The sequence below is a fragment of the Bombina bombina genome, chromosome 2 (genome assembly GCF_027579735.1).
Source record: "Bombina bombina isolate aBomBom1 chromosome 2, aBomBom1.pri, whole genome shotgun sequence".
In the NCBI taxonomy this organism is placed as follows: domain Eukaryota; kingdom Metazoa; phylum Chordata; class Amphibia; order Anura; family Bombinatoridae; genus Bombina; species Bombina bombina.
The window spans coordinates 911439587-911467010 of NC_069500.1; the positions used below are offsets into that span (position 1 = coordinate 911439587).

The following is a 27424-nucleotide window of genomic DNA, read 5'->3' on the forward strand; positions in this document are numbered from 1 at the left end:
CTGAACAATCTGAAAAAACACATCTGGATGGAGCGACCACTCCCCCGGATGTAAAGTCTGACGGCTGAGATAATCCGCTTCCCAATTGTCTATACCTGGGATATGTACCGCAGAAATTAGACAAGAGCTGAATTCTGCCCAAGAAAGTATCCAAGATACTTCTTTCATAGCTAGGGGACTGTGAGTCCCACCTTGATGATTGACATATGACACAGTTGTGATATTGTCTGTCTGAAAACAAATGAACGGCTCTCTCTTCAACAGAGGCCAAACCTGAAGAGCCCTGAAAATAGCACGGAGTTCTAAAATATTGATTGGGGATCTCTGACAGCACAAGGGGTTTGGAAATCTCAAGAGGTGAGGTTACCAGACAGCTCCCAAACCTGAAAGACTTGCATCTGTTGTGATCACAGTCCAGGTTGGATGAACAAACGAGGCCCCTTGAACTATACGATGGTGATCTAACCACCAAGTCACAGAGAGTAGAACATTGAGATTTAAGGATATTAATTGTGATATCTTTGTATAATTCCTGCACCATTGATTCAGCATACAAAGCTGGAGAGGTCTCATATGAAAACGAGCAAAGGGGATCACGTCCGATGCTGCAGTCATGAGACCTAAAACTTCCATGCACATAGCTACTGAAGGGAATGATTGAGACTGAAGGTTCCGACAAGCTGAAATTAATTTTATTTCTCTCTTGTCTGTTACAGACAGTCATGGATACTGAATCTATCTGGACACCTAAAAAGGTGACCCTTGTCTAAGGAATCAAGGAACTTTATGGTAAATTGATCCTTCAACCATGTTTTTGAAGAAACAACACTAGTTGATTCGTGTGAGAATCTGCAAAATGTAAAGACTGAGCTAGTACCAAGATATCGTTCAAATAAGGAAACACAGCAATACCCGGTTCTCTGATTAAAGAGAGTAGGGCACAGAGAACCTTTAAAAAAGTTCTTGGAGCTGCCGCTAGCCCAATGGAAGAGCAACAAATTGGTAATGCTTGTCTAGAAAAGAGAATCTCAGAAACCGATAGTGGTCTGGATGAATCGGAATATGAAGATATGCATCCTGTAAGTCTATCGTGGACATATAATGACCTTGCTGAACAAAAGGCAGAATAGTCCTTATAGTCACCATTTTGAAAGTTGGCACTGTTACAAAATGATTAAAAAATATCAGATCCAGAACTGGCCTGAATTAATTTTCTTTCTTTGGGACAATCAATAGATTTGAATAAAACCTGAAACGGAACTGGTATGATTACCCCCGAAAGCTCTAGATCTGAAACACACTTCAGAATAGTCTTCACTGGATTTGCTGGGACACGTAAGAGAAAAAATCTTCTCACAGGAGGTCTTACTCTGAATCCTATTCGATACCCTTGAGAGACAATACTCTGAATCCATTGATTTTGGACAGAAGGATTGGCTTTCCGTTCCTTATTTTGTCGAAAAGAACGAAAATGATTAGAAGCTTTAGATTTACCCTTAGATCTTTTATCCTGAGGTAAAAAAACTCCCTTCCCCCCCAGTGACAGTTGAAATATTCGAATCCAACTGAGAACCAAATAAATTGTTACCTTGGAAAGCAAGAGATAGTAATCTAGACTTAGATACCAAATCAGCATTCCAATATTTTAGCCACAAAGCTCTTCTAGCTAAAATAGCTAAAGACATAGATCTAACATCAATTTTGATTATATCAAAAATGGCATCACAGATAAAATGATTAGCATATTGAAGCAAGCAATGCTAGACAATGCTAGACAAATCAGGATCTGTTTCCTGTTGCGCTAAGCTTTCCAAACAAAAGGTTGATGCAGCTGCAACATCAGCCATAGAAATGGCAGGCCTGAGAAGATAGCCAGAATATAAATAAGCTTTCCTTAGATAAGATTCAAGTTTCCTATCTAAAGGGTCCTTAAAGGAAGTACTATCTTCCATAGGGATAGTAGTACGTTTGGCAAGAGTAGAAATAGCCCCATCAACTGGGGATTTTTTCCCAAAACTCCAATCTAACTGTTGGCAAAGGATACAACTTTTTAAACCTAGAAGAAGGAATAAAAGAAGTACCAGGCCTATTCCATTCCTTTGAAATCATATCAGAAATAGCATCAGGAACTGGAAAAACCTCTGGAGTAACCACAGGAGGTTTATAAACAGAATTTAAACATTTACTAGTTTTAGTATCAAGAGGACTAGTTCCCTCAATATCCAAAGTAATCAACACCTCTTAACAAGGAACAAATATACTCCATCTTAAAGAGATAAGTAGATTAGTCAGTGTCAATATCTGAGATAGGATCTTCTGAATCAGATAGATCCTCATCAGAGGAGGATAATTCAGTATGTTGTCGGTCATATGAAATTTCATCAACTTTATGAGAAGTTTTAAAAGACCTTTTACATTAATTAGAAGGCAGAATAGCAGACAAAGCCTTCTGAATCGCATCAGCAATAAAATCTTTTATATTCACAGGGATATCATGTACATTAGATGTTGAAGTAACAACAGACATTGTACTAGTACTGATGGATACATTCTCTGCATGTAAAAACATATCATGACAACTAATACATACCACAGCTGGAGATATAATCTCTACTAACTTACAACAGCTGCACTTAGCTTTGGTAGAACTGTTATCAGGCAGCAGGGTTCCAACAGTGGTTTCTGAGACAGGATCAGATTGAGACATCTTGTAAATGTAAGAGAAAAAAACGAAATTTAAAGCACAATTATCAATTTCCTTATATGGCAGTTTCAGGAATGGGGAAAAATGCAAACAGCATAGCCCTCTGATCACAGAAAAAGGCAAGAGGCATATAGGAAGTGGGGTTAAAATAATTAAATTATTTGCCGCCAAGTATGACGCACAACGCAAAATTATTTTTTTTGGCACTAACAACATCTGGAAATGATGCAACTTGCATCATGGCAGACGCAACCTTGTGCAAGGAAACCTAAAGTACCTTCGCTAAAAAAAAAATTCTCACGCCAAGAATGACTCAATAAATATCAGCATTTTGTGACCTAGTGAGCCTAATTTTGCCCAGGAAAATTAATGAAAAAACAGTCAATTTAAAGAAAAGACTATACCCCAGGTAAGTAAAAATAACTTCCTAAATATGTTTTCCCAATTTTGAAACAGATAGTCTGCAAAAGGAAATATACATAAACCTGACTCATGGCAAATATAAGTACAATACATATGTTTAGAACTTTATATTAATACATAAAGTGCCAACCATAGCTAAGAGTGTCTTAAGTAATGAAAACATACTTACCGAAAGACACCCATCCACATATAGCAGATAGCCAAACCAGTGCTGAAACAGTAACAGTAGAGGTAATGGAATATTAGATATATCGTCGATCTGAAAGGGAGGTAGGAGATGAATCTCTACAACTGATAACAGAGAACCTTTGAAAAGATTTCCCATGAGGAAAACCATAAAATCAATAGGCGATACTCTCTTCACATCCCTCTGACTGTACTCTGAGAGGAATCGGGCTTCAAAATGCTGAGAAGCGAATATTACAGAAGAAAATCAAGCACAAACTTACTTCACCACCTCCATAGGGGGGGCAAAGTTTTGTAAAACTGAATTGTGGGTGTGGTGAGGGGTGTATTTATAGGCATTTTGAGGTTTGGGAAACTTTGCCCCTCCTGGTAGGATTGTATATCCCATACTTCACTAGCTCATGGACTCTTGCCAATTACATGAAAGAAAGGCACTTACCTGAAGTCTGGCCGTCCGGCAGGAGGACAGCTCACACAGCATGGAAGGATGCCAACTCCTTACAGAGGCCTGGGAAAGAAAGATCAGAGCAAACCTACTCTGGCTTTCTATACTAGGGCAGCAAATATGTTAGGAAAACGCAGCAAGGCCCACCTTACAAGTTCCTAACTGCTTTAAAGCCACCACTGCCCTAGTGAAGAGACTAACGTGGAATACGGCTAGACCCAATCTTGAAAGGAAAGATCAGAGCAAACCTACTCTGGCTTACAAAATAATACAATCTTGATTGAAGTTAAATAAATCCAATCTTCTTCAGACACCAAAACTTCACCACCTCCTTGCACCGAAGGCAGAGAATGACTAGGGTATGTGGGAAGAGAAATGACATTTAACAGCTTTGCTGTGGTGCTCTTTGCCTCCTCGTGCTGGCCAGGAGTGATATTACCAATAGTAATTGATGATTCCGTGGACTCACCATATCTTAGGAAAGAAAATATGTTTAACTGTAAACATGAAGTAAAAACTACAAGTGCAACTGATACCAAGGTACCAATTGCTCACTGGCTAACAGACAACTCACACAAAAAAGATTGGTTTATTCTGAACAGAAACATCAATTTTTGCAAAATAAATAAAAACACTGTAACACATATTAAATACTCTTTTAGGAGCTTTTGATCAAAAGCTCTCTGCTCTGGTGAAATTGTCTGTGCAGTCTTGTCAGTATGGCGAGGAACTTTAGAAAATGCTATAAAGGCAAATGTTTAGTGTTTTAACTTTATCTAGCTATACAGAGATCTGCTTGTGAAGTAGAGACACAGGAGAGTTATTGATCATCAGGCCCTTAGACTGAACAGATAGAAAAAATAATGTCTCCAGTACATATAATATATTTTTCCAATATGATAAAAATCACAGCTATTACAAAGATAAAAAAGATGAAACAAAAATAACTTCATATATAAATATATGTTGGAGTGATACATTTTTGTACAGAAGTTAAAAACTGTTGACATGGTCATGTATAAGTAAAAGAAAAGTGATACCTTCTGTGATAATGCAGCTTGTTCAAATATACCAGCCACTTGTTCTGTCTGACCATCCACTTGACTGTGTTTCTGAAACAAATCAAGAAATACTGTAGCTATAGTATATATGGAGCAGTTGATGCAGCATATCTAGAATTCAGCAAAGCATTCGACACCGTCCTACACAACAAACTAATACACAAACTGTATCTCCTTGCTCTAGACTCAAAAATTGTGAACTGGGTAGAATGCTGGCTTAAGGGCAGAAAACAAAGTGTCTTAGTAAATGAAGTACATTCAGCAGAGGGGGCTGTTACTAGTGGTGTTCCTCAGGGTTCAGTTCTGGGGCCTGTTATGTTTAACATATTTATCAGAGATATCAGCAAAAGGCTACAGGGGAAAAGTATGTTTGTTTGCAGATGATACAAAATTTGTAATAGAGTAGATGTTATGGGGGGGTAGACAAAATGAGAAGTGATATACAACAATTGGAGGATTGGATAAATGACTGGGATCTAAAGTTTAACACGGCAAAGTGTAAAATTATGCATTTAGGGAAGAAAAATCCAAACGTTAATTACAGACTCAATGACACTTTACTGACTGTTACAAATGAGGAATGGGAATTGGGTATTATTATTTCAGATGATTTAAAATTTAGTAAACAATGTAGTACTGCAGCGAGTAAGGCCAGCTGAATGTTTAGATGTATTGGTAGAGGTATTTGCAGCAGAAATAGTAAGGTTCTTATGCCACTTTATAGATTAGTTAGGCCTCATCTTGAGTATTGTGTGCAGTTCTGGAGGCCATATCTTCAGAAGGATATAAAAAATCTTGAATCTGTGCAAAGGAGGGCTACCAAAATGGTACATGGTCTAAACAATAAAACGTACCAGGAGAGGCTTGATGTATATATGTATAGCTTAGAGGAGAGAAGGGAAAGAGGTGTTATGATAGCAACTTTCAAGTATGTTAATGGGCTTAGTAAAACTGAGGCTGTGAGTATCTCACATAAAAGTGAAAATTCAAGAACTTGGGGTCATGATGTGAAGCTGAAGGGTAGTATATTCAGGAGTAATTTGAAGGAGGACTTTGTTACAGAAAGGGTAATTGATTCAAATGGCAAACACTGTGGGGGACTTTAAGAATGCGTGGGATAAGCATAAGGCTATCCTACAAACTAGATACGTTTATACTTTTAGGAACTACCCTGATATAAACTGGGCCAATGAAACTAGTAATTCAGCCAAGGGGGATAGATTTTTAAATGTTCTCAGGGATAACTTCTTGTCACAATTAATAGAGAAGCCAACTAGGAGTAAAGCTATATTGGATTTAGTGCTATCAAACAATACAGATATAATATCAAACATAGAAGTCAAAGAACATTTGGGTAACAGTGATCATAACATGGTCACATTTGAAATCTCTTTTCATATGCAGTGTCTTAAACTAAGACTTTTAATTCCAAGAAAGCAAAATTCAACGATTTAAGGAAATAATTAAATAATATAAATTGGGACAATGTATTCTCTAATAAAAATAAAGAGGATAAATGGATAATATTTTAAAATTTGTTAAATAAATATACATATCAAGAAATACCATATGGTTATAAAAACAAAAAATCAAAGCCGTTATGACTAAATAAAAATGTGTTAAGAGAAATTATTAAAAAACGTAGGGCATTTAAATTATTAAAAGAAAATAGTACAGACTCAACACACAATATTTATAAGGAATGTAACAAAGCATGCAAAAAAGCAATCAAATTAGCCAAAATTGAAAATGAAAAATTAATTGCCAAGGATTCTAAGTCTAACCCTAAAAAGGTTCTTTAAGTACATAAATAGCAAAAAAACCTAAGAAGGATAATATAGGTACATTAAAATGTGTGGAGGGTAGCATGATAAATAATGACAGGGAGAAGGCTGAGGTACTAAACCAGCTTTTTTTCTTCAGTATACACAAGAGAGGAACCATTGGATGAACAAAATAGAACATGCCAGTCCATACCATTAACTGGGTTATGTTTAGAGGATATCAGGAAAAAACTGGATAATATTAAGGTTAAAAAAATTCCAGGCCCAGATGGAATACACCCAAGGGTGTTAAGGGAACTTAGCACTGTTATAGACAAACCTCTACTCTAAATTTTTCAAGACTCATTATCCTCAGGCATGGTACCCCAGGATTCGCTTAAAGCCAGATGTGGTGCCACTCTTCAAAAAGGGAAGCAGGGATGATCCAGGAAAATATAGACCAGGTAGTCTGACATCAATAGTGGGGAAGATATTTGAAGGGATTATAAGGGATAATATTGATGAGCATATTTGTGTAAACAAGATTATGAGTTCTAATCGGCATGGCTTTAGGAGAAATAGATCATGTCAAACTAATCTAATTGGATTCTACGCGGAAGTAAGTAAAAATATATAGCTAAAGGGGAATCAGTTGATGTGATATACTTAGATTTTGCAAAGGCATTTGATACAGTGCCACATGAGAGATTAATGCACAAAATTAAGGGACTGGGAATAGCTGAAAATGTTAGCTCATGGATAAAAAACTGGATAAAAGATAGGGAGCAACGAGTAGTAGTAAATGGATCATACTCAGATTGGACAAAGGTAATCAGTGGCGTCCCCAAGGGATCAGTACTGGGCCCTGTTCTTTTTAATATTTTTATAAATGACTTGGAGCATGGATTAAATAGCGACATCTCTATTTTTGCAGCTGATACTAAGTTAAGTAAGGTCCTTAGGTCAGAGGAGGACAAACTCTCATTACAAAGGGATTTGCAAAAATTAGAACTATGGGCAAGTAAATGGAAAATGAGATTTAATACCGAAAAATGTAAAATGGGACAAGACTTAACCAAACACAGGAGGAAAGGGATTTGGGAGTAGTAATAGATAACAAGCTAAAGATGGGTGCACAATGCAGGGCAGCGGCGTCAAAGGATAATAAGATACTAGCATGTATTAAAAGAGGCATTTATTCAAGGGAGGAAAGCATAATTCTGTCACTATATAAAGCTCTGGTAAGACCTCATCTTGAGTTTGGAGTGCAGTTCTGGGTCTGTTTTCTTTAGAAAAAAGGCGCTTGAGAGGTGACATGATTACTTTATATAAATATATTCAAAATTGTGGAACTCATCACCAAAGGAGGTAGTGAATGCCAATACCATAGATACATTTAAAAATAGTGTGGATACATTTCTGTATATAAACAAAATTCATGGATATGATTGCTAGTATTAAATGGGTCACCTTTTAGTGGGGTTATTTAAGCTTAACTGGAGTTTTTTTTTAAGTATTTTAGATTTGTATAGGTTGAACTCGATGGACTTCAGTCTTTTTTCAACCTTATCTACTATGTTACTATGTAAATATCGGACAGACTTGCTGGGCCTATGGCTCTTATCAGCTGTCAATATCTATGTTTCTATGTGGATAAAAAGAAAATACTGTTTCCTGCATATCATCATACACAAACAAATGTCACTTCAGAAACATCTGCTTGGCAGTTAACTCCAGGATTCACATTAGTTCCTACCAAGTTATCAATCAGCGCATTCTTTTGAGATAGCTCTTCTTGAAGAACACCTTGCTGTTTTTTCAATTCTTCGATTTCTTCTTTTAAACGATTGACCTCTTCAGCCTGGAACCCATTCATCTGTGCATTGTTATGGGAAATATGGTGCTGGCTGTCTTTTCCTGTTAGAGAAAAATAATTACAAAATGTTACTGAATAATTTCTTTATGGAAGTTACTAGCCACTCCAATTTAGAATCACATCTACCTTACTGGCTACACATCCACAATATCTATGTTTATCTATTGTGACCACTACCATGAAAATTGAATGAAAGTAATATTCTACTGTACCAATTTACAACCATTTTTCACAATCAAGTATTACTTCTACTATATGCACGTTTTTTTTCCCAAACAGAGGATTTATATTTTATTGCATTACTTATGCTACTTGTTACCTGCTTAAAATGGAATAATTCCCAGTGATACAGCTCCAGGTGGAATGTGCTCGTGAAGATCTGAGAGTAACTGCCCAACTCTCCAAATAACTTGTGTAGAATCAATGGTCGGTCCACAGCACCATATATAAAGTTCACTTTCTTGGAAACAGATATCTATTTCCAATAAAGTGAACTTTTTATATGGTGCTGTGGACTGACAATTGATTCTACACAGCTTAAAATGGAATAGCAAACAAATATTGCTATAATGTAGATGTACAAATATGAATGTATATGAATACAAATGTTAAAATATGTTTTGAATGAAAAAGTCTATTTTATAGATTTTCAATATTTTGTATTTATATTATATTGTTCTGTTTCCCATAAGAAGACTGCAGTAATTGTTCTCTTCAACTACTTGTGGATATTGTTTGAGTTGGTTTTATTTCTGCCTACTTCTCAGTAAATGTGTGTTCATTTCTATATACAGTAAAAGAACACCACTTCCTTAGTTCTCTAAGTCCTGTCATAAACTAAAATATTGTTTTTGCAGGGAAGTCTCATTACGGCCATAAGACTTAAAAACAAAAATGTATATTTTAGAAGTTAACAAAACAAAAATCTTTGCTAATACTGATCATTTTAAAAGGGGAAGAAAAAGCATTTATTTTACAATAGATGATGTCATACCTAGCTGTACTTTGAGAACATTGTATTGGTCCTTGTGCTGCTGAATCTGAGCCAGTTGTTGTGAAACGGTTGCTTGGAATTGTTCATTTTTCATTTGTAAAGTTGACACTACTTGTTTCAGTTCTTCTAATTGTGTGTCCTAGTTTAAAAAAAAAAAAAACATTAAAAGAACAAGTTGTATACTTGCTGCTAATTCAAATTCTTTGCACTTGAGGTAGTTAGATATTGAGGACTAGAGGGTTATGCAATGTCTCTTGTCTTCATTGAATATGTAGAAACAATATAAGTCTATATTGCCTTCCTGGTAGGTTAATTTCACTTATAGATTGTCTTGTCTCTATTTGTAAAGAGAGAAATAGGAGGATTATAATGAAAATATTAAAGGAATAGTCTAGTCAAAATTAAACTTTCATGATTCAGATAGAACATGCAATTTTAAGCAACTTTCTCATTTACTCCTATTATCAATTTTTCTTTGTTCTATTAGTATCTTTATTTGAATGAAAGCTTAGGAGCCAGCTCATTTCTGATTCAGCACCATGATGATTTTGGAGATCACTCTTGGAAGAAGAACTAGAGGCAGGAAAATATAAGCAGGTTGATAACACCAAGGAAGTGTCAACGCATCCACTGCTTCTGCCCGAGGATCCCTGGACCTGGACAGGTACCTGGGAAGTTTCTTGTTTAGATGAGATGCAATCAGATCTATTTCTGGAAGAACCCACATCTGAACAAGTTGAGAAAACACCACTCTCCCGGATGTAAAGTCTGACAACTGAGATAATCCGCTTCCCAATTGTCTATACCTGGGATATGAACCGCAGAAATTAGACAGGAGCTGGATTCCGCCCAAACAAGTATCCGAGATACTTCTTTCATAGCTTGAGGACTGTGAGTCCCACTCTGATCATTGACAAATGCCACAGTTGTGATATTGTCTGTCTGAAAACAAATGAACTGTTCTCTCTTCAACAAAGGCCAAAACTGAAGAGCCCTGAGAATTACACGGAGTTAAAAAATATTTATTGGTAATCTCGCCTCATGAGATTTCCAATCCCCTTGTGCTGTCAGAGATCCCCAAACAGCACCCCAACTTGAAAGACTCGCACCTGTTGTGATCACAGTCCAGGTTGGACGAACAAAAGAGGCCCCTAGAACAATACAATGGTGATCTAACCACCAAGTCAGAGATAGTCGAACATTGGGATTTAAGGATATTAATTGTGATATCCTTGTATAATCCCTGCAACATTGGTTCAGCATATAAAGCTGGAGAGGTCTCATATGAAAACGAGCAAAGGGGATAGCGTCCGATGCTGCAGTCATGAGAACTAAAACTTCCATGCACATAGCTACTGAAGGGAATGACTGAGACTGAAGGTTCCGACAGGCTGCAACCAATTTCAAATGTCTCTTGTCTGTTAGAGACAAAGTCATGGACACTGAATCTATCTGGAAACCTAAAAAGGTTACCCTTGTCTGAGGAATCAAAGCACTTTTTGGTAAATTGATCCTCCAACCATGTCTTTGAAGAAACAACACTAGTTGATTTGTGTGAGATTCTGCAGAACGTAAAGACTGAGCAAGTACCAAGATATCGTCCAAATAAGGAAACACTGCAATACCCCGCTCTCTGATTACAGAGAATAGGGCACAGAGAACCTTTGAAAAGATTCTTGGAGCTGTCGCTAGGCCAAAAGGAAAAGCAACAAATTGGTAATGCTTGTCTAGAAAAGAGAACCTCAGGAACTGATAGTGATCTGGATGAATCGGAATATGAAGATATGCATCCTGTAAGTCTATTGTGGACATAAAGGCAGAATAGTCCTTATAGTCACCATTTTGAAAGTTGGTACTCTTACATATCGATTCAAAATTTTTAGATCCAAAACTGGTCTGAATGAATTTTCTTTCTTTGGGACAATGAATAGATTTGAATAAAACCCCAGACCCTGTTCCTGAAACGGAACTGGCATTATTACCCCTGATAACTCCATGTCTGAAACACACTTCAGGAAAGCCGGAGCCTTTACTGGGTTTGCTGGGATTCGCGAGAGAAAAAATCTTCTCACAGGCGGTCTTACTCTGAATCCTATTCTGTACCCCTGAGAGACAATACTCTGAATCCATTGATTTTGAACCAAAGTGGTCCAAACATCTTTGGAAAATCCTAATCTGCCCCCTACCAGCTAAGCTGGAATGAGGGCCGCACCTTCATGCGGACTTGGGGCCTGGCTTTGATCTCTTAAATGGCTTGGATTTATTCCAATTTGAAGAAGGCTTCCAATTGGAAACAGATTCCTTGGGGGAAGGATTAGTTTTCTGTTCCTTATTTTGTCGAAAGGAATGAAAATGGTTAGAAGCTTCAGATTTACCCTTAGGTCTTTTATCCTGAGGCAAAAAAACTCCCTTCCCCCCAGTGACAGTTGAAATTATTGAATCCAACTGAGAACCAAAAAATGTATTGCCTTGGAAAGAAAGAGATAGCAATCTGGACTTAGAAGTCATATCAGCATTCCAAGCTAAAGACATAGATTTAAAGGGACACTGAACCCAAATTTTTTCTTTCGTGATTCAGATAGCGCATGAAATTTTAAGCAACTTTCTAATTTACTCCTATTATCAAATTGTCTTCATTCTCTTGGTATCTTTATTTGAAATGCAAGAATGTAAGTTTAGATGCCGGCCCATTTTTGGTGAACAACCTAGGTTGTCCTTGCTGATTGGTGGATAATTTCATCCACCAATAAAAAACTGCTTTCCAGAGGTCTGACGAAAAAAAAGGTTAGATGCCTTCTTTTTCAAATAAAGATAGCAGGAATGCAAAGAAAAACTGATAAAAGGTGTAAATTAGAAAGTTGCTTAAAAATGCATGCTCTATCTGAATCACGAAAGAAAAAATGTGGGTTCAGTGTCCCTTTAACATCAATTTTGATGATATCAAAAATGGCATCACAAATGAAATTATTAGCATGTTGAATCAAGTCAACAATGCTAGACAAATCATGATCCGATACTTGTTGCGCTAAAGTTTCCAACCAAAAAGTTGAAGCAGCTGCAACATCAGCCAAAGAAATTGCAGGCCTAAGAAGATGACCTGAATATAAATAAGTTTTCCTTAGATAAGATTCAAGGTACATGGTATATCTTGTGCATTAGATGTTGAGGGAACAGCAACAGGTAATGTACTACTACTGATGGATACATTCTCTGCATGTAAAAGTTTATCATGACAACTATTACAAACCACAGCTGGAGGTATAACCTCCACAAGTTTACAACAAATGCACTTAGCTTTGGTAGAACTGTTATCAGGCAGCAGGGTTCCAACAGTGGTTTCTGAGACAGGATCAGATTGAGACATCTTGCAAATGTAAGAGAAAAAAACAACATATAAAGCAAAATGATCAATTTCCTTATATGGCAGTTTCAGGAATGAGAAAAAATGCAAACAGCATAGCCCTCTGACATAGAAAAAAGGCAAGAGGCTAATAGGAATGGGGTCTTAAATAATGAAAATATTTGGCGCCAAGTATGACGCACGACACAAACTGAATATTTTTTGGCGTCAAAAACGTCTGGAAATGAAACGCTTGCGTCACCGAAGACTCAACCTTGTGAAGGACTCGGCGTAGACTAAGACACTGTAAATGACGAAATTGCGTCAACGAACGTAACTTCGCACCAAAAAAATCTCGCGCCAAGATTGACGCAATAAACTCTAGCATTTTGCGCCCTCGCAAGCCTAATTCTGCCCGCAAATTTAAAAGATAGTCAATTGAAAAAGAGACTATACCCCAGGTAAGAAATACATTTTTTCTAAAAAAGCATTTCCCAGATATGAAACTGGCAGTCTGCAAAAAAGGAAATATACTGAAAACCTGAATCATGGCAAATATAAGTACAATACAGGTGGCCCTCGTTTTACAACGGTTCAATTTACACCGTTTCAGAATAACAACCTTTTTTTCCAGTCATGTGACTACTATTGGAAAGCATTGAGAAGCAGTGTATTTATTAAAATAGCCAGTAGGTGGAGCTGTCTGCATGTGTTGCAGCAAAGCCAAGCAAACTGAAATCAATCAGTTTAACCAGACCTGAGCTATCGAGCAGATTTCAAAGGAACAAGATCTTCCGGTCTATAAATCAGTCCAGATTAAAAATGCAAGTGAAGTCTGTTTTGTGTGATTATTTTGCTAGATTTATTATGCTGTTTAGCATTTAAAGTCTTGATTTCAAAGCTTTAAAAATAATGTATTATGTTACTTATGACAATTTTGAGAGGGGCCTGGAACCTATCTCCCTCATTTCCCATTAACTTACATTATAAACTGGGTTTGAATTTACAACGGTTTCGATTTACAACCATTCCTTCTGGAACCTAACCCCGGCGTAAACTGAGGGCTACCTGTACATATATTTAGAACTTTATTAAAATACATAAAGTGCCAAACCATAGCTGAGAGTGTCTTAAGTAATGAAAACATACTTACCAAAAAAGACACCTATCCACATATAGCAGATAGCCAAACAAGTACTGAAATGGTTATCAGTAGAGGTAATGGAATATGAGAGTATATTGTCGATCTGAAAAGGGAGGTAGGAGATGAATCTCTACGACCGATAACAGAGAACCTATGAAATAGATCTCCCGTGAGGAAAACCATTGCATTCAATAGGTGATACTCCCTTCACATCCCTCTGACATTCACTGTACTCTGAGAGGAATCAGGCTTCAAAATGCTGAGAAGTGCATATCAACGTAGAATCTAAGCACAAACTTACTTCACCACCTCCATAGGAAGCAAAGTTTGTAAAACTGAATTGTGGGTGTGGTGAGGGGTGTATTTATAGGCATTTTGAGGTTTGGGAAACTTTGCCCCTCCTGGTAGGATTGTATATCCCATACATCACTAGCTCATGGACTCTTGCCAATTACATGAAAGAAATGCTCTAGACTCTCTAAAAGGAATGGTCTAATCAAAATTAAACTTTCATGATTCAGAAAGAGCATGCGATTTTAAGCAACTTTCCAATTTACTCCAATTATCAATTTTTCTTTAGTCTCTTGGTATCTTTATTTGAAAAAGCAAGAATTTAAGCTTAGGAGACTGAACATTTTTGATTCAGCACCTGGGTTATGCTTGCTGATTGGTGGCTACTTTTAGACATCAAATAGTAAGTGCTACCCAAGTGCTAAACCAAAAATGGTCTGGCTCCTAAGCTTACATTCTTGCTTTTTCAAATAAACATAGCAAGAGAACAAAGATAAATTGATAATAGAAGTAGAAAGTTGCTTACAAATGCATGCTCTATCTAAATCATGAAAGTTAAATTTTGACCAGGATATCCCTTTAAGTATATTTTTATATAAAGTCTTTAAGCAGCCGCGTAAGCCAAATAGGCACCTTTTAAACATTGCATGGTCAAATATTTTAGTCTCTGTCTGTTCTGGCAGTGCAAAACAATATGCATATAAGATCTGAAGTCTGACAACTACATATGTTTAGAACTGCTACCAAGAGATTTATTGATTTGGTTATATGAAAATGCTTTTTATTTTTGTATTTTTTATTTGTATTTTTTTCTACTACAATACACGCGCAAGCAACACAGAATTCCAGAGGCAAAACTTTTTCTCACTTTCTTACATGAAAAACACCAGCTCAGTTGCAATGTGTTGATTAACTGGAGAAGAAAGCAATTTTATAGTTTTAATAATATAATATAGTGCAGCAGATGAAAAAACAAATTATACTTACCTGATAATTTAATTTCCATCGTTACAAGGAGAGCCCACGGCTTCATTTATTACTTGTGGGAAATACAGAACCTGGCCACCAAGAGGTGGCAAAGACACCCCAGCCAAAGGCTTAAATACCTCCCCCACTGCCCTCATCCCCCAGTCATTCTGCCAAGGGAACAAGGAACAGTAGGAGAAATATCAGGGTATAAATGGTGCCAGAAGAAAAAACTAAAGAAATTTAGGTTCGCCCAACGGAGAACCACGTGGGAGCTGTGGGCTCTCCTCGTTACGATGGAAATGAAATTATCAGGCAAGTATAATTTATGTTTTCCATCTAATACAAAGAGAGTAAACGGCTTCATTCATTACTTGTGGGAAACAAATACCCAAGCTCTAGAGGACACTGAATGAAAACAGGAGGGTAAAAAGGAGGCGGACCCTATTCTGAGGGCACCACAGCCTGCAAAACCTGTCTCCCAAAAGCCGCTTCAGCCGAAGCAAACACGTCAAATTTGTAAAACTTTGAAAAAGTATGTAAGGAGGACCGGGTAGTCACCTTACAAATCTGCTCCATAGAAGCCCTATTCTTGAAGGCCAAAAAAGAAGCCACAGCTCTAGTTGAGTGAGCCATAATTATCTGAGGAGGCTTATGTCCCGCTGTCTCATAAGCCAAGTGAATCATGCTCCTAAGCCAAAAGGATAGGGAAGTAGAAGAAGCCTTCTGCCTCTTGCGCTTCCCCGAATAGACAACAAAAAAAGCTGAAGTTTGTCTGAAATCCTTTGTAGCCTGAAGATAGAACTTCAAAGCTCGAACCACATCCAAGTTATGAAGTAACCGTTTTGTCAAGGAAGAAGGATTAGGACACAAGAAAGGAACCACAATTTCCTGATTAATGTTGCGATCAGACAGAACCTTAGGGAGAAACCCCAGTCCTGTGCGAAATACAGCCTTATCTGCATTTAAAACCAGGTAAGGAGGCTCACATTGCAAGGCCGCTAATTCAGAGAGACTGCGTGCCGAAGCAATAGCCAGTAGAAAAAGAACCCTCCAAGACAGAATCTTAATGTCAAGAGAACGCATAGGCTCAAACGGAGCCCCCTGCAACACCTTAAGAACCAGATTCAAACTCCAAGGAGGAGCAGAATGTCTAAAGAGATATATCTCATGAGTCTGGACACCATGAGATCTATCTCCTGAGTCCCCCAACTGTTGCAAATCTCCGCAAACAATTTGGGGTAAAGAGATCTTCCCCTGGATGAAACGACTGTCTGCTGAGAAAATATGCTTCCCAGTTGTCCACACCCGGGATGTGGATAGCTGATAGCGAGCAGTCGTGGGCCTCCGCACACTCCAGAATCCGAGAGACTTCCCTCATGGCTAGGGAGCTTCTCCTGATGGTTGATGTAAGCCAACAAGGTAATGTTGTCCGACTGGAATCTGATGAACTTGGATGAAGTTCACTCGAAGTTCCAGGATATTAAATAGGGAGAAGAGACTCCTTCTGATTCCACGTTCCCTGTGCCTTCCTGGCACCCCTAACCACTCCCCAACCTGAAAGACTCTCGTCTACAATGGCGCATTTGGGGCGAGCCTGGTGTTTTATGGGCGGTACATTGACGATATGATATTTCTTTGGAGGGGTGATCTGAATTCCGCCAAGTCCTTTGTAGATTATTTGAATTCCAATGACAAGGGTATATCGCTCACTAGTTCTATCCACCATGAGACTATAGTATTTTTGGATCTGGTATTAAGATTTGAAGGTTCCAAAGTGACAAGTGTCACGCATTTTAAGTTGGTTGATTGTAACAGCTATTTAGATTTTACCAGTCATCATTATTTCCCATGGAAGCGTAACGTACCATATGGCCAATTCAAAAGAATTCGCCGAAATTGTAGTACTTTAGCAGATTATGAGGCCCAGAGTCTGATACTAAAAGAACGATTCAGTGAAAAACATTACCCATTACATATTGTAGAGAGCGGGTACCAACGGGCTAAGCAGGACAAGAGAGAAGATTATTTTTTAAAATCTAATAAGGGACGGCAAAATGTGATGGGAGACTCGATTCCTTTCATTACTGAATATAATTGTCAGCATAAATTGATACGTCAAATCATAAATAAATATTGGGGTATTCTCCAAAAAGACCCCATTTTGGGGAACCTATTGGGTAATTAACCGGAAATAGTATATAGGAAAGCACCTAGTTTAAAATCTATACTGGCCCCGAGTAAGGTGGTCAAAAATAAAATCTCACGTAAACGACATGGTGTGGGATCATTACCAATAGGATCATTTAGATGTAATATTGGAAGGTGTAAACTATGTGCTAAGATCAAACATAAACAAACTACCTTCAAATCCAACATCACAGGGAAACACTTCTCAATAATGGGCCACATTACCTGTGCCTCAGGTGGTCAGAACATCTACGGAACATGAAAAATAATTATAGGAAACATACACCTAGATTTGGAGTTTGGCGTTAGCCGTGAAAACCAGCGTTAGAGGCTCCTAACGCTGGTTTTAGGCTACCGCCGGTATTTGGAGTCACTCAAAATAGGGTCTAACGCTCACTTTTCAGCCGCTACTTTTCCATACCGCAGATCCCCTTACGTCAATTGCGTATCCTATCTTTTCAATGGGATCTTTCTAACTCCGGTATTTAGAGTCGTTTCTGAAGTGAGCGTTAGACATCTAACGACAAAACTCCAGCCGCAGGAAAAAAGTCAGTAGTTAAGAGCTTTCTGGGCTAACGCCGGTTCATAAAGCTCTTAACTACTGTACTCTAAAGTACACTAACACCCATAAACTACCTATGTACCCCTAAACCGAGGTCTCCCCACATCGTCGACACTCGAATAAATTTTTTTAACCCCTAATCTGCCGACCGCCACCTGCGTTATCTTTATGTACCCCTAATCTGCTGCCCCTAACACCGCCGACCCCTATATTATATTTATTAACCCCTAACCTGCCCCCCACAATGTCGCCTCCACCTACCTACACTTATTAACCCCTAATCTGCCGACCGCAAAGCGCCGCCACCTACGTTATCCTTATGTACCCCTAATCTGCTGCCCCCAACACCGCCGACCCCTATATTATATTTATTAACCCCTAATCTGCCCCCCTCAACGTCGCCTCCACCTGCCTACACTTATTAACCCCTAATCTGCCGACCGGACCTGAGCGCTACTATAATAAAGTTATTAACCCCTAATCCGCCTCACTAACCCTATAATAAATAGTATTAACCCCTAATCTGCCCTCCCTAACATCGCCGACACCTAACTTCAATTATTAACCCCTAATCTGCCGACCGGAGCTCACTGCTATTCTAATAAATGTATTAACCCCTAAAGCTAAGTCTAACCCTAACACTAACACCCCCCTAAATTAAATATAATTTAAATCTAACGAAATTAATTAACTCTTATTAAATAAATTATTCCTATTTAAAGCTAAATACTTACCTGTAAAATAAATCCTAATATAGCTACAGTATAAATTATAATTATATTATAGCTATTTTAGGATTAATATTTATTTTTCAGGTAACTTTGTATTTATTTTAACCAGGTACAATAGCTATTAAATAGTTAAGAACTATTTAATAGCTAAAATAGTTAAAATAATTACAAATTTACCTGTAAAAGAAATCCTAACCTAAGTTACAATTAAACCTAACACTAGACTATCAATAAATTAATTAAATAAACTACCTACAATTACCTACAATTAACCTAACACTACACTATCAATAAATTAATTAAATACAATTGCTACAAATAAATACAATTAAATAAACTAGCTAAAGTACAAAAAATAAAAAAGAACTAAGTTACAAAAAATAAAAAAATATTTACAAACATAAGAAAAATATTACAACAATTTTAAACTAATTACACCTACTCTAAGCCCCCTAGTAAAATAACAAAGCCCCCCAAAATAAAAAAATGCCCTACCCTATTCTAAATTACTAAAGTTCAAAGCTCTTTTACCTTACCAGCCCTGAACAGTGCCCTTTGCGGGGCATGCCCCAAGAAATACAGCTCTTTTGCCTGTAAAAAAAAACATACAATACCCAAGCCCCCCAACATTACAACCCACCACCCACATACCCTAATCTAACCCAAACCCCCCCTTAAATAAACCTAACACTAAGCCCCTGAAGATCATCCTACCTTGTCTTCACCTCACCGGGTATCACACCGATCCGTCCAGAAGAGCTCCTCCGATGTCCTGATCCAAGCCCAAGCGGGGGGCTGAAGAGGTCCATGATCCATCTGAAGTCTTCATCCAAGCGGGGCAGAAGAGGTCTTCCATCCGATTGAAGTCTTCATCCAAGCAGCATCCATCCGGAGCGAAGCGGCAGCATCCTGAAGACCTCCACCGCGGAACATCCATCCTGGCCGACGACTGAACGACGAATGACGATTCCTTTAAATGACGTCATCCAAGATGGCGTCCCTCGAATTCCGATTGGCTGATAGGATTCTATCAGCCAATCGGAATTAAGGTAGGAATATTCTGATTGGCTGATGGAATCCTATCAGCCAATCGGAATTCGAGGGACACCATCTTGGATGACGTCATTTAAACGAACCGTCATTCGTCGTTCAGTCGTCGGCCAGGATGGATGTTCCGCGGTGGAGGTCTTCAGGATGCTGCCGCTTCGCTCCGGATGGATGCCGCTTGGATGAAGACTTCAATCGGATGGAAGACCTCTTCTGCCCCGCTTGGATGAAGACTTCAGCCGGATCATGGACCTCTTCAGCCCCCCGCTTGGGCTTGGATCAGGACATCGGAGGAGCTCTTCTGGACGGATCGGTGTGATACCCGGTGAGGTGAAGACAAGGTAGGATGATCTTCAGGGGCTTAGTGTTAGGTTTATTTAAGGGGGGTTTGGGTTAGATTAGGGGTATGTGGGTGGTGGGTTGTAATGTTGGGGGGCTTGGGTATTGTATGTTTTTTTTTACAGGCAAAAGAGCTGTATTTCTTGGGCATGCCCCGCAAAGGGCCCTGTTCAGGGCTGGTAAGGTAAAAGAGCTTTGAACTTTAGTAATTTAGAATAGGGTAGGGCATTTTTTTATTTTGGGGGGCTTTGTTATTTTATTAGGGGGCTTAGAGTAGGTGTAATTAGTTTAAAATTGTTGTAATATTTTTCTTATGTTTGTAAATATTTTTTTATTTTTTGTAACTTAGTTCTTTTTTATTTTTTGTACTTTAGCTAGTTTATTTAATTGTATTTATTTGTAGCAATTGTATTTAATTAATTTATTGATAGTGTAGTGTTAGGTTAATTGTAGGTAATTGTAGGTAGTTTATTTAATTAATTTATTGATAGTCTAGTGTTAGGTTTAATTGTAATTTAGGTTAGGATTTCTTTTACAGGTAAATTTGTAAGTATTTTAACTATTTTAGCTATTAAATAGTTCTTAACTATTTAATAGCTATTGTACCTGGTTAAAATAAACACAAAGTTACCTGAAAAATAAATATTAATCCTAAAATAGCTATAATATAATTATAATTTATATTGTAGCTATATTAGGATTTATTTTACAGGTAAGTATTTAGCTTTAAATAGGAATAATTTATTTAATAAGAGTTAATTAATTTCGTTAGATTTAAATTATATTTAATTTAGGGGGGTGTTAGTGTTAGGGTTAGACTTAGACTTAGCTTTAGGGGTTAATACATTTATTAGAGTAGCGGTGAGCTCCAGTCGGCAGATTAGGGGTTAATAATTGAAGTTAGGTGTCGGCGATGTTAGGGAGGGCAGATTAGGGGTTAATACTATTTATTATAGGGTTAGTGAGGCGGATTAGGGGTTAATAACTTTATTATAGTAGCGCTCAGGTCCGCTCGGCAGATTAGGGGTTAATAAGTGTAGGCAGGTGGAGGCGACGTTGAGGGGGGCAGATTAGGGGTTAATAAATATAATATAGGGGTCGGCGGTGTTAGGAGCAGCAGATTAGGGGTATATAGGGATAATGTAAGTAGCGGCGGTTTACGGAGCGGCAGATTAGGGGTTAAAAATAAAATGCAGGTGTCAGCGATAGCGGGGGCGGCAGATTAGGGGTTAATAAGTGTAAGGTTAGGGGTGTTTAGACTCGGGGTACATGTTAGGGTGTTAGGTGCAGACGTAGGAAGTGTTTCCCCATAGCAAACAATGGGGCTGCGTTAAGAGCTGAACGCGGCTTTTTTGCAGGTGTTAGGTTTTTTTTCAGCTCAAACAGCCCCATTGTTTCCTATGGGGGAATCGTGCACAAGCACGTTTTTGAGGCTGGCCGCTTGCGTAAGCAACTCTGGTATGTGGACTCTCAATACCAGAGTTATTTTTATGGTGCGGCCAGAAAAAAGCCGGCGTTAGTTTTTCGGGTCGTTACCGACAAAACTCCAAATCTAGCGGATAGTGTCCCTAGACACTGCAATCTTAAACATAATGGTCAAACTGGATGCTTTAGCATTTGTCCCATTGAACATATTCCTATATCACATTTGTACAACAGATTGGTGAGGCTTAGACAGAGGGAGACCTACTGGATACATGCATTGAAAAGCCTTCATCCTAATGGTCTAAATCTAAATATAGATTTGGCAGCTTTTTAAGGTCAATCTATTATCCAGTAGGTCTCCCTTCTTCAATGCACATATCATGGACATCTAACTATGAGACCCCATTGTATGATTTATAGTTGGTATATAGTTTTTATGCGAGGTATCGGTTATCACGTTTTGTGAGTCAGTTTTCAGCTATATCAGCTATCTAATATCCAGTTGGTCCCCTTACCCAATGATTATCCAGGTTTATATCCTTGACATCTAATTATGAGACCTCATATACTGTAATGCTAATATTGTGACACATATAGTCTGTATATAGATTCTATGTGAGGTACTGGTCACCAAGTCTTGTGAGTCAGTTATAATTTAACTACATTATCAGACCTCCCAGATTATACATGATATAATATTCCACCCATACTCCAGTACAGGTATACCCCGCTCATACAGCGGGTTAGGGACCGGAGCCCCGCTGTAAAGTGAAAACCGCCTTAAAGTGAAACAAGGCAGTTTTAGCTTTCTTTTCACTTGCCAGTGTGTTTAAAAACTTGAAAACATGTTTGAACTAACATATATTAGGGGTGCAATAGTGCTACGTTTAGTTTAACACTAGCACAGCACAGTTTTCAATTAGTATTCAATTAATACTGTACCTGTAAAATAGTGACAATGACTGTAGTAAAATTTGCCAGACTATAGCACTGAGACACAAATTGCACTGTAATGCTCTAAACAGAATGAACTTAGCATAACAAAATGGTGCCAGTCACTTTTCTCGCAATCTCACGATGATTACAGCACTGTTTCAAAATCCTTGGAGGTTGAATTTCAGCTCCACAAAGCGCTGTATTAGCAAAGCGCTGTAAAGTGAAGCGCTGTAAAGTGGGGTATACCTGTACCTGAATCTTGTTATATCTAGAAGATAGTTGTGATCCCTGTGAGTTGGTCTCCTATAGGTTATGCATTACAATATTATTACATCTAGTAATCATTGAAATATCTTCACTGATATAAATTTTATTTCAGTCCATTTAATCTTTTTTAAAATCAGTTAGAGTTAGTTCCATCTACTATATTGAAATACTGCATTTTTGCTAGTGATAGGACTATAATCAGTCCAACATATATATTTTCATTATTTATTCATTTTAATTAATTCAATATATCATTACTACCATTTGTTCATATATATCTATGAGGGTCCACTGAACAGAATTTTAGTTTATAATTGTGATATCAAATCATCAATTGTATTATTAATTTTAAATTTATTGTTTTTAATAATTTATGTAATATACTCATATGTTATTTGGTTTTTATTTTAACGTTGTGAAGGATCAATAGGATATTTGTTTTGTAATAATTTTTGTTTGTATCTGGTATACACTAATAGGTCAGAATTTTTTAGATAGGTACGAGTTAATATGTGGAGAGGAAGACAGGTAATAGCTGTAAGTCCGCCCATAGACAGGTGCATGTAAGGTATTTAAAGAGAGCAATGGTCTGATATGATGCAGCCTGATGAAACGGCATTGTGGCCGAGAAACGCGTTGCTGTTGGTTTTAATCTGTAATAAACTACGATTTTATGTTTACCTTACGTGCTCCTGTTTTTTGAGTGTCCATCTACCCTCCTATTGACCGCTAACAAGAAGCGCTCTGTCCCGACTTGCGGTGTAAGGCACGCTGATTGTGCCGCTTCTTATGTGAGTATTCACTCTAGGGGGGGCCCATATCTGCACTCTTCTCCCTTGTTCAAACGATATTGTTTTATGGTTTTGGCGCCTCTCTTCTTCCATTTTTTCACGCAGCCAGGATTCCATCGGTATTTCCTTTGGGGAGTGCAGCCACAGATCCAAGCCTACCGGAACGGACCGATCATACATCAGCGCACCTCTTGAGGATTGTGGATTCTCTTTTTGTTTCGTCCATAGTCACAATCTTCCAAGATGATCTGAGGAAGGACGTCCCTTGGGGCAGCTGCTCTGGACCGAGCCACCAAGAGAAAGATTCCCAAAACCTGTTGTCCAGGGAGATTAGTTGGGATAAGTCCGAATGATCGCCGTTTCACTGCCTCAGCATACACAGCAGAAGAGGCCGGAGATGGAATATGGCGAATGGAATGACATCTATAGTGGATACCATGAGCCCAATTACCTCCATGTACCGGGCCACTGATGGCGTTGAGGAGGATTGAAGGGCAAGACAGCTGGAGACAATCTTGCAACGTCTCTGGTCTGTTAGAAATATTTTCATAGACATGGAGTCTATTATCGTGCCCAGGAGCTCCAATATGGTACTGGGAACCAGAGAACTCTTTCCTGAGTTTATTTTCCATCCATGAGATAACCGAAGAAGAGGAGCTCTCGAATGGTCCTCTGCCAACCGGTAGGACGGAGCCTGGACCAGGATGTCGCCCAGATAAGAGCGACTGCTATCCCTCTGGATCTCGCCACTGCGAGCAGAGCTCCCAGAGCCTTTGTGAAGATTCTTGGAGCAGCAGCCAGCCCAAAGGTAAGAGCTACAAACTGGAAATTCTGATCCAGAAAGGTGAACCTTAGGAACCTAAAGTGATCCTTGTGTATTGGCACATGAAGGTAAGCGTCCTTCAAGTCTATCGTAGTCATGAACTGACCCTCTTGAACTAGGGGCAGTATAGACCTTATCGTCTCCATCTTGAACGATGGGACCGACAGAAACTTGTTTATGCACTTTAGGTCCAGAAACGTGCCCTCTCCTTCTTTGGTACAGCGAAAAGGTATGAATAGTACCCTAGACCCCTTTCTGCTAGAGGTACCGGTACAATTACTCCTAGAGAGTAGAGATCACTCAAGCACTCTAGAAAAGCATCTTGTTTCTCTGGTTTTGACGATAGATTTGACAAGAGGAATCTACCCCTGGGAGGGCGAGTTTTGAAACCTATTCTGTAACCCTGGGCAATAACCTCCAGAACCCAAGGATCCTGCACGTTTCTCATCCAAGCCGCCGTGAAAAGAGATAGTCTGCCCTCTACAAGATCCAGAGACGGATCGGGGGCCACCCCTTCATGCCGATTTTGTCTTGGCAGGCTTCTTGCCCTGTTTGGCTTTGTTCCAAGACTGAGAAGGTTTCCAAGAACCCTTGGACTGCTCGGGCTTCGCGACAGGCTGCTGTCATTGGTTCTGAACGAAAGGGACGAAAATTAGGGCCCTTAGGTTTATTTTTCTTATCCTGCGGTAGAAAGGCACCCTTGCCACCCGTGACCGTGGATATGATGGGAGTCCAGGCCTGGACCGAAAAAACATTTCCCTTAAATGGAAGCGAACGTAATCTAGATTTGGACGTCATGTCAGCAGATCTCAACTTCAACCACAGGGCCCTTCGGGCCAGAATAGAAAAGTCTGATGTCTTGGCATTCAAGCGAATAATCTGCATATTTGCATCACAGATAAACAAATTAATTCTTAACTTAAACTTAATTCTTTCCTGTATCTCATCGAGGGGAGTCTCCACCTCGATCATCTCTGCCAGAGGGTCACACCAATAGCTAGCGACCGCCGCTGCAGGCTGAAATATGAACCCTGTGTGCTGAAACATTTTTCATCACAGGGTCTCTAATTTCTTTGGGTTCCTTAAATGACAAACTATCATCGAGCGGAATAGTGGTGCGCTTAGCGAGCGTGGAGATAGCTACATCCACCTTAGGGACAGATCCCACAACTCTAGGGCAGAGTCAGGAACCGGGAACAATTTTTTAAAGAAGAAGAAGGGGAGAAAGACAATCCAAGTCTCTCCCCTTCATTCTTAATAATAATATTCGCCACCTTTAGGGGAACCGGGAAAGTCTGGGGGACTACCCTGTCCTCATAAACTTTATCAAGCTTAGGAATAGAAGGTTCCTCTAGTAACTTTGGTTCCGGGACCACTAGAGTAGCCAACACATCTTTCAATAAAAAGCATAAGAGCTCCATCCTAAACCTAAAGCCTGGTTCCTCCGCAGCTGCAGGTTCGGAGGCCGCAGATTCCGACCCAGAGAAAGTCCTCCGAAGTATCGAGTCCTCTGCATCAGCGGATAATCTAGTCTCAGATACATCCAACAGAGTAGATGACCCCTGGGAAGTATAGAAATGTTTAACCTTTCGATTGTGCTTAGCAGTGCGAGGTAAAGCACTTATGACTGCAGACACCCCGCCGTTTGCAACAGCAAAATCTGGCGACCACAGGGCCCCTCCTGCTGGAAGATTAGTGCACTGGGGAGCTGCATGTGTAATCGGAGATGATTGTAGGGAACGCACCTTCACGGGACAGAGACCCCTCAGAGGTGGATGTCTCAGTGGTACTAAACATCTTATTTCTTTTAGATATCACTATTTTATCGAGGCATTTGGAACATAGTTGAGCAGGCAGGTATACCAAAGCCTCCTCACAATAAACACAGGCATTAGATTTAGGTAAAGAGGGAGTACTCTCTAACGCATCAGAGTCCTCCATAGCTTGCGCCTTTATTAAGGACTATAGAAAAAGTTAAATGGCACGTTTATACTCCCAATGGCCGGGGCGCTCACCACCTCCTATGACCCAGGCCCACAGAGAAACTGCTTTCGTCTCCTGCAACAGATGGTCAGGAAACGGAAGGGAAGCCACACCCGGTCACATGGAACGAAACAGGCTACGTAGTAATCAACAGAAGGAAAAACCCGACTGTTCCACATTGTCAGAGCCACATCTCAACACGTTGCAGCAAAAAACACAATAAAACAATCATGTATACATCCACCCCTGTTCAATAATCACCTTTCGGAGATATTAATCCTTGATTCTATATAGAGAAAAGGTGCCACACTGTGACCCTGTCTTCTTGCGTTATCATTACAGATATTATAAAGAAATGAAACGATCTTACCAGAATTAATGCCGTGGAACAGGAACACGGCCTCTCAAGTTTGACAGTAGTTTGCTGACCAGGAAAGGCTTGGGGGGGGGGGGTTGAAATAAACCCTGAGAGACAGTCATCAATCAATGTGCTTTGCAACAGCGCATTATTCTGGCTGCATTGTGTTAAGGAAAACTTACACAGTGTTAGCCACGACACAGCACAGCCTGATGCAGAGCAGCACTGCAAAGTGAAAGCATGTGTCCTGTTCTTTCTGCAGACATGCTGCATTTTCTGCAATGACATCTCAGATCACAGCATGTTTTGCCCTGGGGCAAAGATATATTATTACCATCAAGATTTATCTCTCTCGATCTACTGTTTTCATAAAATAACTACAGAATAACTCAACCTCATTAAAATATATCTCCATGCCACATTTCATGATAACCACAGAAGTTCTCTTTATAAAAATTCTCAACTGGCTACTATGGTAAATGTGAGTTTTTCATACCATAACAAATCAAAAAGGTGCTGAACCTATTTACTTGCTATGTTTAGGATCTGTAGTAACAAATGTCAGTTAAAATCTTTTAGACTGCCCAAAGTTCTAAACCTCTGAATAACAGAATTTAGCATTGAATGCTTTTTCAGACTAATAGGCAAACTTAAAATGTATCTATAAAAAAAATCAGAATAGCTGTCCAACTTGCCTGGAGGACAGAAAAACAAATGATGGTATCTGGCAGTAAGGGGAGGAGTCTAATGCCCATCTAAAAAGGTGAGATTTCAGTCTT

The 27424-nt window shown here is 38.9% G+C and overlaps 1 protein-coding gene across 2 annotated transcripts in view; it reads right to left on the reverse strand.

Moving 5' to 3' along the window:
• The window catches only part of USO1 (USO1 vesicle transport factor), a 219247-nt gene that overhangs the window by 29675 nt on the left and 162148 nt on the right, over window positions 1-27424 (reverse strand). For both annotated transcript variants that reach the window (XM_053703305.1, XM_053703306.1), the window contains 3 exons: window positions 9453-9591; window positions 8339-8499; window positions 4799-4870 (listed from right to left, as the gene is read on the reverse strand). In XM_053703305.1, the coding sequence (XP_053559280.1) occupies window positions 4799-4870; window positions 8339-8499; window positions 9453-9591 (372 nt within the window). The remainder of the gene's footprint in view (window positions 1-4798; window positions 4871-8338; window positions 8500-9452; window positions 9592-27424) is intronic.